The following is a 14,591-nucleotide window of genomic DNA, read 5'->3' on the forward strand; positions in this document are numbered from 1 at the left end:
GGTCCCCACATCTGTACTCTAAAGTCCAGAGTTGGGAGTGAAACCTATGACAATAACAATGAAAAAATAACAGATTAGTAGTTTTGGACAGGGCAAATGTGGGAGAAATTAAAATGGTAACGTATTTTATGTTAATTATTCACAAATATATATGTAAGCAGACACTTTTTAAAACAGTCACTTTAAAAAGTCATTGTCAAATAACTCCAGTGTATTCTAGGTCCCTCAAAATATTAATGACAGGACATATTTTCAGTGGCAGTTGAAAGACCGGTAACATTTGCTCTCTGTCATTCTATTACAACTGGTTTCACATTGACAGCAAAACATGAAAGAAAATAAAGGAACAGAAATGTGAGATAAAAAGACAAAATGTTGCTGCTATCACCTTCAGTCTCATTCCCACTTTATGGTTTAATACCTGAAGATATAGTCTCATTTCAACACAAGCATGCAACTCCTACCAATATCCCAGAGTACTTGGAAACACAAGTTTGAAACACAGCAGAGTTAGCTGAGCCCTTCATCTTTTTGGAGGTGCACAAAGATGCACAAATGTAGTTCCATGCCATTTACTGTATCTTTCAGACAAGATTTCAAAAACCAAGCCTCTAAGTGTTCCACGGGTACCATGGCAGCTTTTATAAGAGTATGGTTTTGCCCTGATGTCCTTTGTCAAAATATCCCCTTCCTGTCTCATACAAGTTCAACATTAAGGTTACGAGTTTGATCTTACACCATTAAAGTCAACGGGAGCAGGATCAAGTCCATAGCTTGATATCGATGTGGGATGCAAAATTGCTCAAGTCACTAACACAGGTTCTTTACCCTAGTGGCTACATGAAGAAGTGTTATTACAAACCCTATATGAACATAATGTTAATCTGAGTTATACATCCACAACACAGAAGCCTATTCACTTTCATATAGATTTAAACACTTACCTGCCCTATCAACAGGCCAGTGACACAAGCCTTTGGTTTGGTGCCGAAGTCTGAAAGATACTGCCCAACAGCTTCTTCCACAAAATAGCTTCTGCCCATTACCGCGAGCTTAGTCTAACTTCCATCTATAAAAAGAGAATATATTATTCTACCGCTTCAGGTACTTAATCTGAGAACATAAGGAATAGAATGTTAAGTGTACAGAAATAAAAAGTGTTGGAAAAAAACCCTGAATGTGTTAGTATGACAGTGACCATTAACAAAGTTACAATGAGCTTTATACCTGTAATTGCTTCACTGAAGTTCTAAAAGTCTCTTTATGGCACAGGAAAATATATTCGTTTATTCTTAACATACTTGTATGAAAAAGTAGTATTTTAAATATGGTAACATATATGAAATTGACATATCAAATCAAATATCTTAATTTAAAATCTAGGAAAAAATCATTTACAAGTGATCTATGAAACAACTTCCAACTCTTACTGTTTTAGGAGTAGTTCACTTCCACTTGCTCACTCACACATTCACAATTCTCACATAGTCAGACCACTATTGCTAATTTATAATCAAAATAGCAGCAAACACCTGCCGCCTGGAAAAACGAAAGATCAGCCCTGCTCAGTTACATTCTACAATATTTGTACTTTGCAAACATTCTTATTTCCCTTCCTCAGACATAACTTATTTTTTAAGTTACTGTGAACTCTGTCAAACGAGCCAGTTTTACACCTTCCATTTGCAGCTTTAAAAAAAATCCTTGAGGCAAATGCAGGACCTGGACATATGGGAAGAACTCAGGGGATTCTCTCGCTTTCCCCGTCCCTCCACGCTCACGTACTTCAATCAATTTGACTCGCTCCTTCCAAAGGCACTAACTAAAAAGTTCAGATCTACCCTACAGAGCTGAGGGGCGACGTTCCAGCTCCCACGGACTAGGAGTACAAGGTGCAAGCATAGGGGGAGATACAACAGGATCCACCTCTCTTGACTGAGCCACAGCCAGAGCCGCCAGCTAGTGCCACAGAGGGGAAACATTTCCCACCATTCCCTCCCGCAATTCGACCTCCTCCTCCCTCAACTAGGTCAGACACCCACCGCCCTTCAGACACATTTTCCTCTGCCCCAGCCAGGTCAGATTCCTATGTCCAGGGGCCGGGCCGGGCACCCTCGGCTTAGCCAGCCTCCCCGCTCCTCTACCCACCGCCACAGCCGCCTCACCTGCTTACTGGGCAGCGACACCAGCTTCTCTCACAGCTCCCCCCACGCCCAGCACAGATGTGTCCCACAGGTCACATCACCAGGCTGCGCCTCTGCTCCCGTCTGAACGCGTCAACTCTGGAAGCGTAGGTTGATGACGTAGCCGAATCACTGAGCCCAACCGAGACAAATCTAATCGCGGGAGAATGGGCGCAGGATATTACTACTGCCAAGCATGGTTCGCCATCTTGTGTGTGGCGGACGTAACAGCACCTCTTCCTTGCTGATCCAGCTTTACAGCTAACCATCGAAGATGCCTCTTTGCGACATCTGACGAAGTGCATATTCGCCCATGAAAGCTCATGCTCCAATACATCTGTTGGTCTATAAGGTGCCGCAAGACTCTTTGTTGCTTTCCACAGCTCGGGACTAACAGGCTGCCCCTCTGAGCCTCTTTGTGAGTTCACCAGGTCTAATCAGACAGGCTGGGGCGCAGTGCCTCACTCAACATGGCGCACAGGACGCTACCGCCGGAAATTTTCGCGCAGGAGTTCTGCTTCCGGTGGAGGTTTAACACTACGTTTCCCATGGCGCCCGCTGGAGAGCGCCTAATGCGCATGCTCGGTGCGAGGCAGGGGTTGACGCTGCCGCGCTGTTTCCCTTCCCCGCGGGGCCGGAGGGCGGCAGAGAGAGGTAGGAGAGGCTCCCTCCTAAGATGGCTGCGGTGTTGCAGCAGGTCCTGGAGCGGGCCGAGCTGGCCAAGCTTCCCAAGCCGGTGCAGGGGAAGCTGGAGCGCTTCCTGGCCGATCAGCAGAGCGAGATCGATGGGCTCCGAGCCAGGCACGAGCGCTTTAAGGTGGACAGCGGTGAGTGGCGGGGCGGGGAGTGAGGGGGGATATTTATACGGTGCTGTCCCTGCTGGGCTGCTACTGCTGCAGGGTCCGGACCTGAGTCTGCTGCCAGGCGGGTGGCCCGGAGCCCTCATCGGTGTCACGGGCCGGGCGAGGGCAGGCGGCCTTCCCCCGGCACTGGGCGCATGATGCTGCTCCGCAGCGAGGTTCACCACCGCTGAGTACCGGAGGGACCGAGTCTCGAGTTGTGCCTGTTTGGCGGGAGGTGGACTACAGTGCACAGTGGCTAATCGTCACGGAGCCCAAGCCAAGAAGCCAAAGGACAGTGCCAGAGGCAATGCTGTGTGGAGGTCTCATGTTGCTGATATAAGCTTATAAAATATTCCCCACGGCTTTTACATCTGTAAAACTGCAATGGCTGAATATGATGCATTTGTTCTGTGAGGAAGATTCCTTGAATTTTTACACTCTTGTTTTCCACTCACGCTGTGGGTTGCAGTGTTTGTAAACCACAATAGGAGTCTGTTCTTAGTGTGGTATTACAAGTTATTACTTTACATTAAAACTCTTAAAAATCATTTAAAGTCAAGGGGGGTGTACGTCCTACTGAGTGAGATTCTTTACCTGCTCCCTGAGTTACCCGGATGCTTGAGGAAGAGCATCAGAGGTTTGTATGATCTACACTGCAAAAAAGCACCTGCCTCAGTGGGTCTGCAGGCCTATGGCAGGAAAAATAGCCATGCAGATATTCCCATTTGGAGTCTGACCCCTAGGAATGGGGAGGGTTTCAAAGCCTGAGCTCTAGTGGGAACGTATACGTGGCTATTTTTAATGCTGTAGTACAAGCCTGGGTCTGTAGACCCAGGCTCTGAGACTCACTGCTGTGTTTTGTTTTCCTAGTTGTTTTTTGCAGTCTAGACATACTCTGAGTGGGCCCAATCTAGCAACACTTCCAATAAACTCAATGTTTGAGGCTTGAACCTTTCCAGATAATCTACCAATGTTTGAAGCAAGGCTTTTAAAGGATGGACTGGAGATGATTCTCATAACACTTTTGTTTGTTGAGGACTGTAATACTAATCCGGGTTTTGGGCTATCTGGTGGTCCCATATGGCATTAAACTCTTAATATCTTAGAGACTGTGATGATATAATCTTATCTTATTGCCCTGGGCCCACTCAGGAAGGCATCATATCTTAATGGCTAGAACAGACAACTGGGACCTGGATTTAATATCTGGTTCTGTGATTGGGTAACTTTGGGCAAGATATTTCCCTTCCCTGTGACTCAGTTTCCTTGTTTGTAAAACGACATTAATGATTCCGATCTTTGTAGAGCAATTAGAAATCTGACAATGAAAATTGCTGTCTAAGAGCCAAGTATTATTAGGGTATTGAAGAGGGGGGCAGGAGCATTGTTTAATAATTGAGCATAGGTGAAACAGTGGGTAGAATCAGGAGTTCATTTCTCAGCTCAGCCACAGATTTCTTCTGTAAACTTGCCCGTACACTCTCTCTCCCTCAGTTTTGCAATCTTATAATAGGGATAAAATTCCTGCCCTATAGTGGTATTTTTGAATATAAATTATTACTGGTTGAAAATGTTTTGATATACTTTATTGAAAGACTATAGAAATATTATTTATTATCATTTTTATAAACCATTTTACTCAAGTAAAACTTTTAATCTTCCAAGTGTTTATAGTGGAATTTCAGTTTAAGTACGCTAGTGGTTGTCTGTAAACTTTGAGATTCTCATATACATGTTTGTGCTACATCATTATTTGAAACTGATGTAGTTTAGACTAAGAGAGGTTTATAGTACATATTAAGAAAAAAGCACTTATCTAAAAGTCCACTAATTTTTCTTGCTGTTATTCCAAGAAAATAGTAGATCACCAGAAATATTATCTCAGATATTTACCAAGTGTTCTGGAACACTACAGACCTGTCTCATCTTACGCGGGGGTTCCATTCCGCGGTTAGCGTGTAAAGCGAAAACCGCGTATAGTCAAAATTGCATTGAGTTGAATGGCAGACAGAATCGTCCGCACTACAGAAACAGTATTTAAATTGTTATTTTTCTCTTTTTTTATTTGTTTTTGCCAACTGCGTAAAGCTGAAATTGCATATGTTAAATGCGCGTAAGATGTGACAGGCCTGTATAGAAAATCTGAAGTGTGACTTTTATTTCAGTTATAAAGCAATAACCTTTACATATCAGTGGTACTTCTGGTTGTGATATTTTCAAAGTCCATAGTGGTGTACCCATACAAAAAGGTTCTTGACCAGAAATCATTGTTGTTAGTTTCCCAAGTTAAGATTTTAAGGATGAATTTACACCCAGTTTTACCCTGATTTAATTATATTGGTTTAGAAATAAGCTATATTGGCATAAGCACTTATATACCAGTATAACTGACCACACTAAGGAATTTCACTAATTTAGCTATATGTTGCTAAACTAATATAGTGAAATCAATCCAAAAACTGGAGTAGACCAGATTTTAGGACAGTGGTGACCAACCTGTCCATCGATCGTGATCTTCAGACCACTAACAGTCTGGTGGTGCAGCAGGGCTCAGCAGGCTGCCTGCCTGCCCGCCCTGGCCCCATGCTGCTCTTGGAAGCAGCTCGCTGCTAGCACGTCTCTGTGGCTCCTGAGGGAAAGGTGGTGGGGTGAGAAGGTGGCTCCGCATGCTACCTCAGCGCCGTCCCTGCAGCTCCCATTGGCCAGGAAGCAGGAGTAGCACTTGTGGGTGTAGGCAGGGCACAGGGACCCTCTCCTTTCCCCTTCCCCGCACCAGGGGCTGCAGAGATGTACCAGCAGCCAGCCACTTCCAGGAGCAGTGTGGTGAGCCTGTAGTAAGTGCCTCCTAGCCGGAGCCTGCACCTACTCCTGCCCCCCATCAAACTCCCTCTGAGAGCCTTCACCCCTCACCTTCTCCTGCACCCCAACATGTTGGCTCAACCTGGAGCCACTTCCTGCATCGAAACTCCCTCCCAGAGCTTCAGCCCTTACCCCTTCCTTCACCCCAATCTTCTGCACCAGCGCAGAGCTTCCTCTTGCACCAAACTCTCTTCCAGAGGTTGCACCCCTGACTCCTGCACCCAAACTCCCTGCCCCGGCTCAGCCAATGCACACTCCACTGATTTGTGACAATCCCTGAAAGATTTTTGATCTATAAACCACAAATGACACTAATAAAAAGTAAAACCCATTAAATGTCCAGTGGTTTCTATGAGATTAGGTGCAGTGTGACCATATGACCCCTGCACCCAAACTCCCTCCCAGAGCTTTCACCTTTCACTCCTGCATCCCAACACCTTGCCCCAGGCTCGGCCCGGAGCCCCCTCCCACACTCTGAACCCCTTGGACCCAGGTCAGAGCCTGCACCGCCTCCTGCACCCCAGCCTCATGAAAGTGAGTGAGGGTGGGATAGAGCAAGTAACAGGGGCAGGGGGAATGGAGTGAGTAGGGCAGGGCCTTGGGGAGGGATCGGGGTAGATCCTGTGTTGATCTTAAATTCAAAAAGTGATCTTGTGCTTAAGAAGGTTGGAGACCACTGCTTTAGGGCAATGCACTTGGAGAAATGTAAAACAGATCTGACCATAGTAACAAAATTATTTAAACAGTGCTTAACAGTAGGTAGCAATATACCACTTGGCTTAAAAAATATTTTTTCTTCAGGATCTACTGAAAGAGCATTGTTTATAGTTGCATTTTCTGCTAGATATGGTTCTCTAATAAAAGCTGATTATGAAGTAGTGTTAATATAATGTGGTATTCTGCAGAACAACAGTATTTTGAAGTGGAAAAGCGTCTGGCTCAAAGTCAAGAGAGACTTGTAAACGAGACACAGGAATGTCAGACTCTCCGTCAGGAGCTAAACAAACTTAGTAAGTATAATTACACATTAATTAGTAGGTTGGAAAGTTTTTTTTGCTTATAATAATTAAATCTTTTGAACTTATTTTGAAATGCTTAAAAATCTAAATAAGAAAGAAAAATCTATCAGCCAAACGTCCTTCATTTCATAGAACAGGGGTAGGCAACCTATGGCACGCATGCCAAAGACTGCACGCGAGCTGATTTTCAGTGGCACTCGCACTGTTCGGGTCCTGGCCACCGGTCTGGGGGCTCTGTATTTTAATTTAATTTTAAATGAAGCTTCTTAAACATTTTAAAAACCTTATTAACTAAACTATTGTTGTATGTAAAGTAATATATTATAGATTTATAGAAAGAGACCTCCTAAAAGCATTTAAATGTTTTATTGGCACGCAAAACTTTAAATTAGAGTGAATAAATGAAGACTCGGCACAACACTTCTGAAAGGTTGCCAACCCCTGTCAAAGAAAGTAATTGATATTTTTGGTTCAAGTCCCTGCTTTCTACAGGCTTTCAGTCTGTTTTATTGGAGTAAACATCTGATTTATATTCTACTCAAGGATCTAAGGGTTACATTCTACAAACCGATTTCTGCAATGCAAACATATGCCCATAAGGGTCAGGTTGCAGGATCAGGCCTGAGACACTGATTTGTCAGTGGCTTCTCTGATACTCCTTCCTCTGAGTATTGTTTTCAGAAAGCAGATGAGTTGGAATAAAACTACTTTTGTTTTTAATTACAAGACTACCAATTTGGTCAATGATTTGTATATTGGATTTTTAATTTGGGGGGAAATTTTCTCTTCTCAGTTTTGTATTATTCTAAAGCAGGAACATGAATTTTACCAACTGGATATAACTAATGCACGTGTTCTGTTAATACCAAAACGTTTCCTTAATTTTCCCCGCTTGGCCCTCTCCTCCAACAGATGAGCAGTTGAAATCATTGAATGAGAAAAACAAAGAACTTGAAGCGGCTCATGATCGCAATGCAGCCATACAGGTATAGAAATCACTGAGTATGCAAATGTAGCAACAGATGGTTGAAACCCTTTAGAATTTAGAGTGCATGTTTTGTTTAGAGTCTTGACAATCAAAAGCTAGTTATGATCCATTCTTCAGGTGGATAGCTTCGTGCAAATAATGCGTTGTATGTTCAGGAAAGTTGTGCTCTTCAAGTCCCAGTGCAAGCTCCAGGGCGGACACTCTTATTTCTGATTAAAAGTTACTTTATTTTAGCGTAGCTTAACAGTGTTCCCAAACAAATTAAATTAAACCTCAGAAGTCTTACTTTAACTGAAACAAAAGTTTCTGCACAGGGGTTTACAGCAGTTTAACAAAATTGGTTTCAAATTGATATTCTTGGTTCAATCAGTGCAACTGTCTTGTGTAGACCAGCCCATGGTATTGATGGCTTTCTTCGCAATTTCTTTTTCCCCCACTCTGGTCCTTTGATTAGTCTGTAGCTAATAGCGTGTAGTCTAATTTGTTCACCAAATAAAACCAATTCAGAGAACTAATGTTGTGACTGGAGTACCTTTTGTTGATACCGCAGTTCTGGTTCTAGGCTTTATCCTTAGGCACATTCAGAACAAGTTTTATTTGAGAGTTTGGAAACCCATAAGAACTCCAGCTGTCTCTATGCTTACTGGAGTCCAGAGAAAATCTGTCTGTCTTGCACCTGTGAAGAAATCTCTGTAGCAGTTGAGTAGCAAAAGTAGGAGTAAAAAAAATCACTGTTCAATAAACAGTTCTCCTAGAGTGGCTGATACCTCTGTCCTTTTTTTTTTCTTGAACATGTACCCTTTTAGCATACTCTCAGATTACATTTAAAGGTAAAGAAGGTGATATCCTCTACCATCTCAGACTGAGATTACATTTCATAAACTAATCCGAAACATAAGATGAAACCTCCAAGAAAATTTAAGGGTATTACAAGAAGTTATGTTGATTCTTCCCTCTGTGTCAGAACTGAACAGATGCTCAGCACAGTAGTGGAAATCAAAGGCGAACACAAGATTCCAGTTTGTTTATTTCAGTAACTGACTTGCTTGAGCAATTTCTGTGTACACCTTCCTGTGTACTAATACTAGGATTGCTTTCACACATTCATTAAAAATGGTTAGGATGATAACCTCTGCTTACTATCATACCGGGAAAATGCCGTAGTAAGTTTAAGAATGACCATGACTCTTAACATAAAAATGTTTTGTTTTTTTTTAATTGAAGAGTCAGCTTACTAGAGCAAAAGAAGAATTGGAAGGTGAAAAGAGAGATTTGGTTCGAATGAGTGAGAGACGCTCTCAAGAAATTGAACACTTAAATGGTATGACCAGTAAATACGCTTAAACTGTAACTGAGTTTACACCTGCTTTGTGAGTCAGACTTAAACCTAAACTCAATAATGGTTAATTATCCAAATTTGTATGGGTAACTCCCATTAATAGATCAGTAAAGAACAGGAGTCAGATTGGTAGACGAAAGTGGTGGGGGAAATGTAAGTGCAAGTTAGGGGAAAAGCCCAACAGCATACTAGGTGATATTTAATTGTGCGGAGACACATATTGGCAATTGCTAACAATTTTCATAAACTGATAGCCTTCATTTCTAAGGTACTAAATGTGGTTTATTTACAATAATAACTGATACTGTTTTGAATGTTTGGCATCTTACGTTGTCTGATTTTTCTAGAGGATGTTAAACGTCTAAATGAGAAACTTACGGAAGCAAACTCAGCAAAAGTGGAGCTACAACTGAAACTGGATGAGCTTCAAACATCAGATGTCTCTGTGAAGGTAAGCAGTGTTTTACGTGGGTTGACCCCTTGTCACTAGTGAGCGTTCCGCTAAAAAGACATCAATTATGTAGGTATCAGTAAGAAGATAACTACATGTGGTATAAAATGGGTCTTCTTTCAAAGGATGCAGGCAAACATCTTTGTCACAGCAAGAAAATGTCATTTGTAACCTTCCAATTATATTAAACTGTTGAATTGTTTTCTGTAATTCATGCAGACTGGTCTTACTCTTGGCTGCCAATATCCATGAAATCAACTTTCTAGACTTCATTCCTGGTTGTAGTGATAACGCTCTAGTGCAGGGGTCTCAAACACGTGGCCCGTGGAGTTATTAGCCACGGCCTGCCAAGCCACCCCCACCCCCGAGTTGTGGCCACCAAGCTCTCCTCCCCCATTGCCCCCTCCGCCCCAGCGTTCCACGTCCCCCCCTCCTCTGCCTACCTCCAGGCACTTGCCGCTGCCAAACAGCTGTTTGGCGGCACTTAGCGCTTTACAGGAGGGAGGGAGGGAGGGAGGAGGAGTGGGGAGCCGCACACTCAGAATAGGAGGTGGCAAAAAGGGGAGGCTGGGGCAAGGATTTGTGGAAGGGGTTGGAATAGGGGCAGGAAGGTGGTGGAGTTGGGGTGGGGACTTTGGGGGCAGGGCCTCACGGAAGGGATGGAGTGGGGGCGAGGACAGCGGGGCGAGGGTGTCATTGATGCGGCCTTTGGGCCAATATACTAGTCCTCATGTGGCCCTCCTGGTTGTTTGAGACCCCTGCTCTAGTAGCTGATCCAACCCGTATTCATTTTCTCAAGGAAACAGCCCTACAGAATTCTAAATTAACTTCCAAAGGCAATGCTAGGAAGTTTGACCTTGGTCAAATGACCATAGTCATTTATCTTGCTAAAATATATTCCTTGCTCATCCCATCGATAACTTTCTGAGCTTAATGTTAGAAGAGCCCTTATCTTTTATTTGTACCAGACTAGAGTCCTCATAACATACATCCAGTTTTTTAATTTCATGTGAAACTGGAACACTCAGTTCAACAGTGAACCATGTCAAAATATTATCTGTTGGCATTTCACATTGTTTCTCTTTAGTAGTTCAAAGTCATATTAATTTACACTTGTGCAGCACTACACTGGCATCTATATCAGTTGCTTTCCAGGAGATTTGTAGGGCAGCCATATGGAGTTCCCTAGATATTTCTGGAAAATCTTATTCTTTGTATATCCCTAGCTAACACAATATAGCTTTTTGTTCCATTCTAGTAGTTGGAACACTTACAGAGGTTTGAATATGCTACTATTTGCAAGTAAATGGGTCTTTTAGCTCAGACAGTTGTGCTTCTAGGTCAAGAGGTCTCTGGTTCAGTCCCCAGGGACCTTTTACACATGGATTCAGCCAAATAGCATGAATCTGTATTTGGCTTACTGAAGTTCTGAAACCTGAGTGTATTCCTCACTCTTCCTCAGGATGAGTTTGTCCGTGAGTGTTTCTGTTTGAGGCAAGAAGCCTTCATATAGTCAAACAAGTAAACAAACTATTGTTTTGTTACAATTATAGTATTGGCACACCGACCCTTTTGATACTTTGAGGCTTATATATGGCGTTTAACCTAGTCTCTTCTTAGACATATTCATCAAGTTTTTAAGTCTACAGAAGTGGGGATCTGTGTTAGCAGTCTATTTTAATTTTCTTTTTCCACGTCTGTAATGCCTGTTTTTTAAAGGCTGGGTCATATTTTTCTGTGTTTGTGTCAAGCATAGCACAGTGGGTCTCCAACGGTAATTATGGCCTTTGGCCCCTACTGAAACTTAAATGGTAAATAATATCCTTACATGATGTTGGACACATTTTTTTTGCCTTTAATGTGCTTTCTACCTTGTACCTGACTCTAATACCTCAGCAGGGGAAGGTTTATGCTACCGATTGAAGAGACAGGTTAACAGTCTTAGAATTCCATGCTAGAGTCGTTATTCTCATTTGTAAAATGATAGCAAGGATCCAGGAGTAGGCATATGTCACAGCTGAATTGTTTCCTGGAGCTTGAAGACAGGAAAAAGACATTCTAACTTGGTGAGGCTTATGGATGCATGGCTATGCATGGGTGGATGCATCATTAACTCCAGACCTGAGCTAGCCACTAACACACACACACATGCAATTTGTGAAGAAGTTTTGCATAGAAAGTAGTCTTGTTACAAGTGCTGATTTATTTAGTTTTATCATGCTGTCTTTCACAATTTTATTTTTAGTATCGTGAGAAAAGGTTGGAGCAAGAAAAGGAATTATTACAGAATCAGAACACGTGGCTGCACACCGAGTTGAAAGCCAAAACAGATGAACTCTTGCTTATTTCCAGGGAGAAGGGAAATGAAATCCTTGAGCTTAAATGTAGTCTGGAGAACAAGAAAGAAGAGGTAAAGTAGTAAATAATACAAATATTTTTTCTAAGTAATTTTTAAAAAGAAAATAAAATTTAGTGAAGATGTGGTAACAATTATCTAGAGTCTATACCCCTTGACTACTTGAGTGAGGAATTTTTATAGCACTGACACTCTTCACTATGGATTAAATTTCATGTAAAGGGGCAAATGTTAATGTATGTTCTTGAAGTTTTGGGTGATATGTTTTAAGGTAGGGAATTGTGCTTTTTTTCCGTTGTGTGCTTTGATCACTTATAGTTTGCAGAGAATGAATATATTGGTATGGACATCTAAAGTAAAGGGAGCAATTGAAGATTATTTTTGTAAGATTAGTGATGATAAATTAGAAGTAACTGAAAGTACAAGGTGTAATACAACAGTGCTAGTGAAAAAGTAACAGGGAGTTTTGCAAGGGAGTTCTCCAGGTGAAGAAGGATCAAATACAGCACCCTTGGGATAAGTGGCTGTCTGTAGTGTGTGTTTTGTGTTTGGGGGTTACTTGCTGTGTGCTGAGCTTGTGTTTGTCTGTCTGGTTGGTTGTTTGTTTGAAGGACCGTGTGCTGTGGTTGGCAGTTGGAAGCTATGAGCTTCAAAGTAAGGTTTGAAAGCTAGAAGCCTCTGTTAATTGTCTGAGCCTTAGTCAGTGGGCGGGGCTATCAAGAAGGCCAAGGCTTTAAAAAGCAGTGCGCAAGCGACCAGGGAGCTTTGTGACCAGGGGCTGCTAACAGAGAGTTTCTCAGGGGAGTGGGAAGGGGGCAAGGTTCACTTGTTGTTCTTTAAAACCTGTAAACTAAACTACATTAAAAACTCCTTGATTTAAACAAAACCCTTTCATTAACTAGGTAGCTGCAGGAGACAATGCAGAAGTCCAGCAGCACAGTGAGGGCTATCCAGTTTATTGCGCTGAGTACTGCATGTATGATTATCTGCCTTGTGGGCGGGTGGCGTATGTGTGCATTCCGTGCAAGGAGCTCCTGGCCCTCAGAGACCACATACAGGCTTTGGAGGCCAGGGTGGCGGAAATGGAGGAGCTAAGGGAGGCAGAGAGGTATGTTGATGAGGCCTTCAGGGACACTGTAGAATTGTCCCACCTCCAGTCAAACAGCCCCTGCGCTGTTGAGGAGGATGAAAAGCCCAGGGAAGCAGAGCATTCAAAGGGAGCAGAGGGAAACCTTCCCATAGTTGGGACCCTCCTTCCAGATGGTGTTAGGGTATCCTCTCGCACTGAGGTTACCTCTCTGTGGGAGTGAACTCCAGTCACTAGGAAAAGGCAGGTGTTAGTAATGGGAGATTCGATCATTAGAAACATAGCTGGGTTTGTGATGACCAAGAGAACCGTATGGTGATTTGCCTGCCTGGTGCGAAGGTTGTGGATCTCTCAAGGCATCTGGATAGATTTATGTGTAGTGCTGGGGAGGAGCTGATGGTCATGGTACATGTAGGTACCAATGACATAGGGAAGGGTAAAAGAGAGCTCCTGGATGTCAAATTTAGGCTGTTAGAGAAGAGACTGAAATCCAGGACCTCTATGATGGCATTCTCAGAAATGCTCCCAGTTCCACATGCAGGGCCAGGTAGGCAGGCAGAGCTTCAGAGTCTCAGTGCATGGATGAGACAATGGTGTAGAGAGCAGGGGTTTAGATTCATTAGGGACTGGGGAAACTTTTGGGATGAGGGGAGCCTGTACATGAGAGATGGGCTCCACCTAAACCAAAGTGGAACCAGACTGCTGGCGCTTAACATTAAAAAGACTGTAGAGCAGTTTTTAAACTAGGAGATGGGGAAAGCCGACTGCTGCAGAGGAACACGTGGATCGGACAGAGACTTCTCTTAGAGGAGAGTCCATTGGTCGAGATTCTCTAGGTTACAGTCAGGAGCAGAGGATAGAAGAGGATAATGTAAGGGTCAGATCAGACGAGAAATATTCACATAAAGAATTGGACGCATCAGAAAAGGGCAGACAAATAAATAGTGACAAGTTTTTAAAGTGCTTGTACACAAATGCTAGAAGTCTAAATAATAAGATGGGTGAACTAGAGTGCCTCGTGATAAAGGAGGCTATTGATATAATGGGCATCACAGAAACCTGGGGTACAAAATATATCATAAGTACAGTGCAGGGGGGTAATAACAAAATGGTTTTTAAGTACATCAGAAGCAGGAAGCCTGCTAAACAACCAGTGGGGCCCCTGGATGACTGAGATACAAAAGGAGCACTTAAAGACGATCAAGTCATTGCGGAGAAACTAAAAGGATTCTTTGCTTCAGTCTTCATGGCTCAGGATGTTAGGGAGATTCTCAAACCTGAGCTGGCTTTTGTAGGTTACAAATCTGAGGAACTGTCACAGATTGAAGTGTCACTAGAGGAGGTTTTGGAATTAATTGATAAACTTAACATTAACAACTCACTGGGACCAGATGGCATTCACTCAAGAGTTCTGAAAGAACTCAAACGTGAAGTTGCAGAACTATTAACTATGGTTTGTAACCTTTC

General features: G+C 42.9%; 2 protein-coding genes across 8 annotated transcripts in view; one reads left to right on the forward strand and one right to left on the reverse strand.

The window, feature by feature from the left end:
* The window catches only part of ODR4 (odr-4 GPCR localization factor homolog), a 38,884-nt gene extending 36,486 nt beyond the window's left edge, over positions 1–2,398 (reverse strand). For 2 of the 5 annotated variants that reach the window (XM_032783444.2, XM_032783445.2), the window contains exons 1-2: positions 2,166–2,336; positions 945–1,069 (exon numbers count right to left, since the gene is read on the reverse strand). In XM_032783444.2, the coding sequence (XP_032639335.1) occupies positions 945–1,043 (99 nt within the window). In that variant the 5' untranslated portion in view covers positions 1,044–1,069; positions 2,166–2,336. Of the gene's footprint in view, positions 1–944; positions 1,070–2,165 lie in introns of all 5 variants that reach the window. The other 3 variants (XM_032783441.2, XM_032783442.2, XM_075067863.1) reach the window with 3 other exon arrangements.
* A 345-nt stretch (positions 2,399–2,743) lies between these two features.
* Positions 2,744–14,591, forward strand: part of TPR (translocated promoter region, nuclear basket protein) — a 74,056-nt gene continuing 62,208 nt past the window's right edge. For all 3 annotated transcript variants that reach the window (XM_032783436.2, XM_032783438.2, XM_032783439.2), the window contains exons 1-6: positions 2,744–3,010; positions 6,790–6,894; positions 7,816–7,889; positions 9,116–9,212; positions 9,578–9,681; positions 11,927–12,091. In XM_032783436.2, coding sequence (XP_032639327.1) covers positions 2,860–3,010; positions 6,790–6,894; positions 7,816–7,889; positions 9,116–9,212; positions 9,578–9,681; positions 11,927–12,091 — 696 coding nt within the window. In that variant the 5' untranslated portion in view covers positions 2,744–2,859. The remainder of the gene's footprint in view (positions 3,011–6,789; positions 6,895–7,815; positions 7,890–9,115; positions 9,213–9,577; positions 9,682–11,926; positions 12,092–14,591) is intronic.

This window comes from Chelonoidis abingdonii, chromosome 7 (genome assembly GCF_003597395.2).
Source record: "Chelonoidis abingdonii isolate Lonesome George chromosome 7, CheloAbing_2.0, whole genome shotgun sequence".
Classification (NCBI taxonomy): domain Eukaryota; kingdom Metazoa; phylum Chordata; order Testudines; family Testudinidae; genus Chelonoidis; species Chelonoidis abingdonii.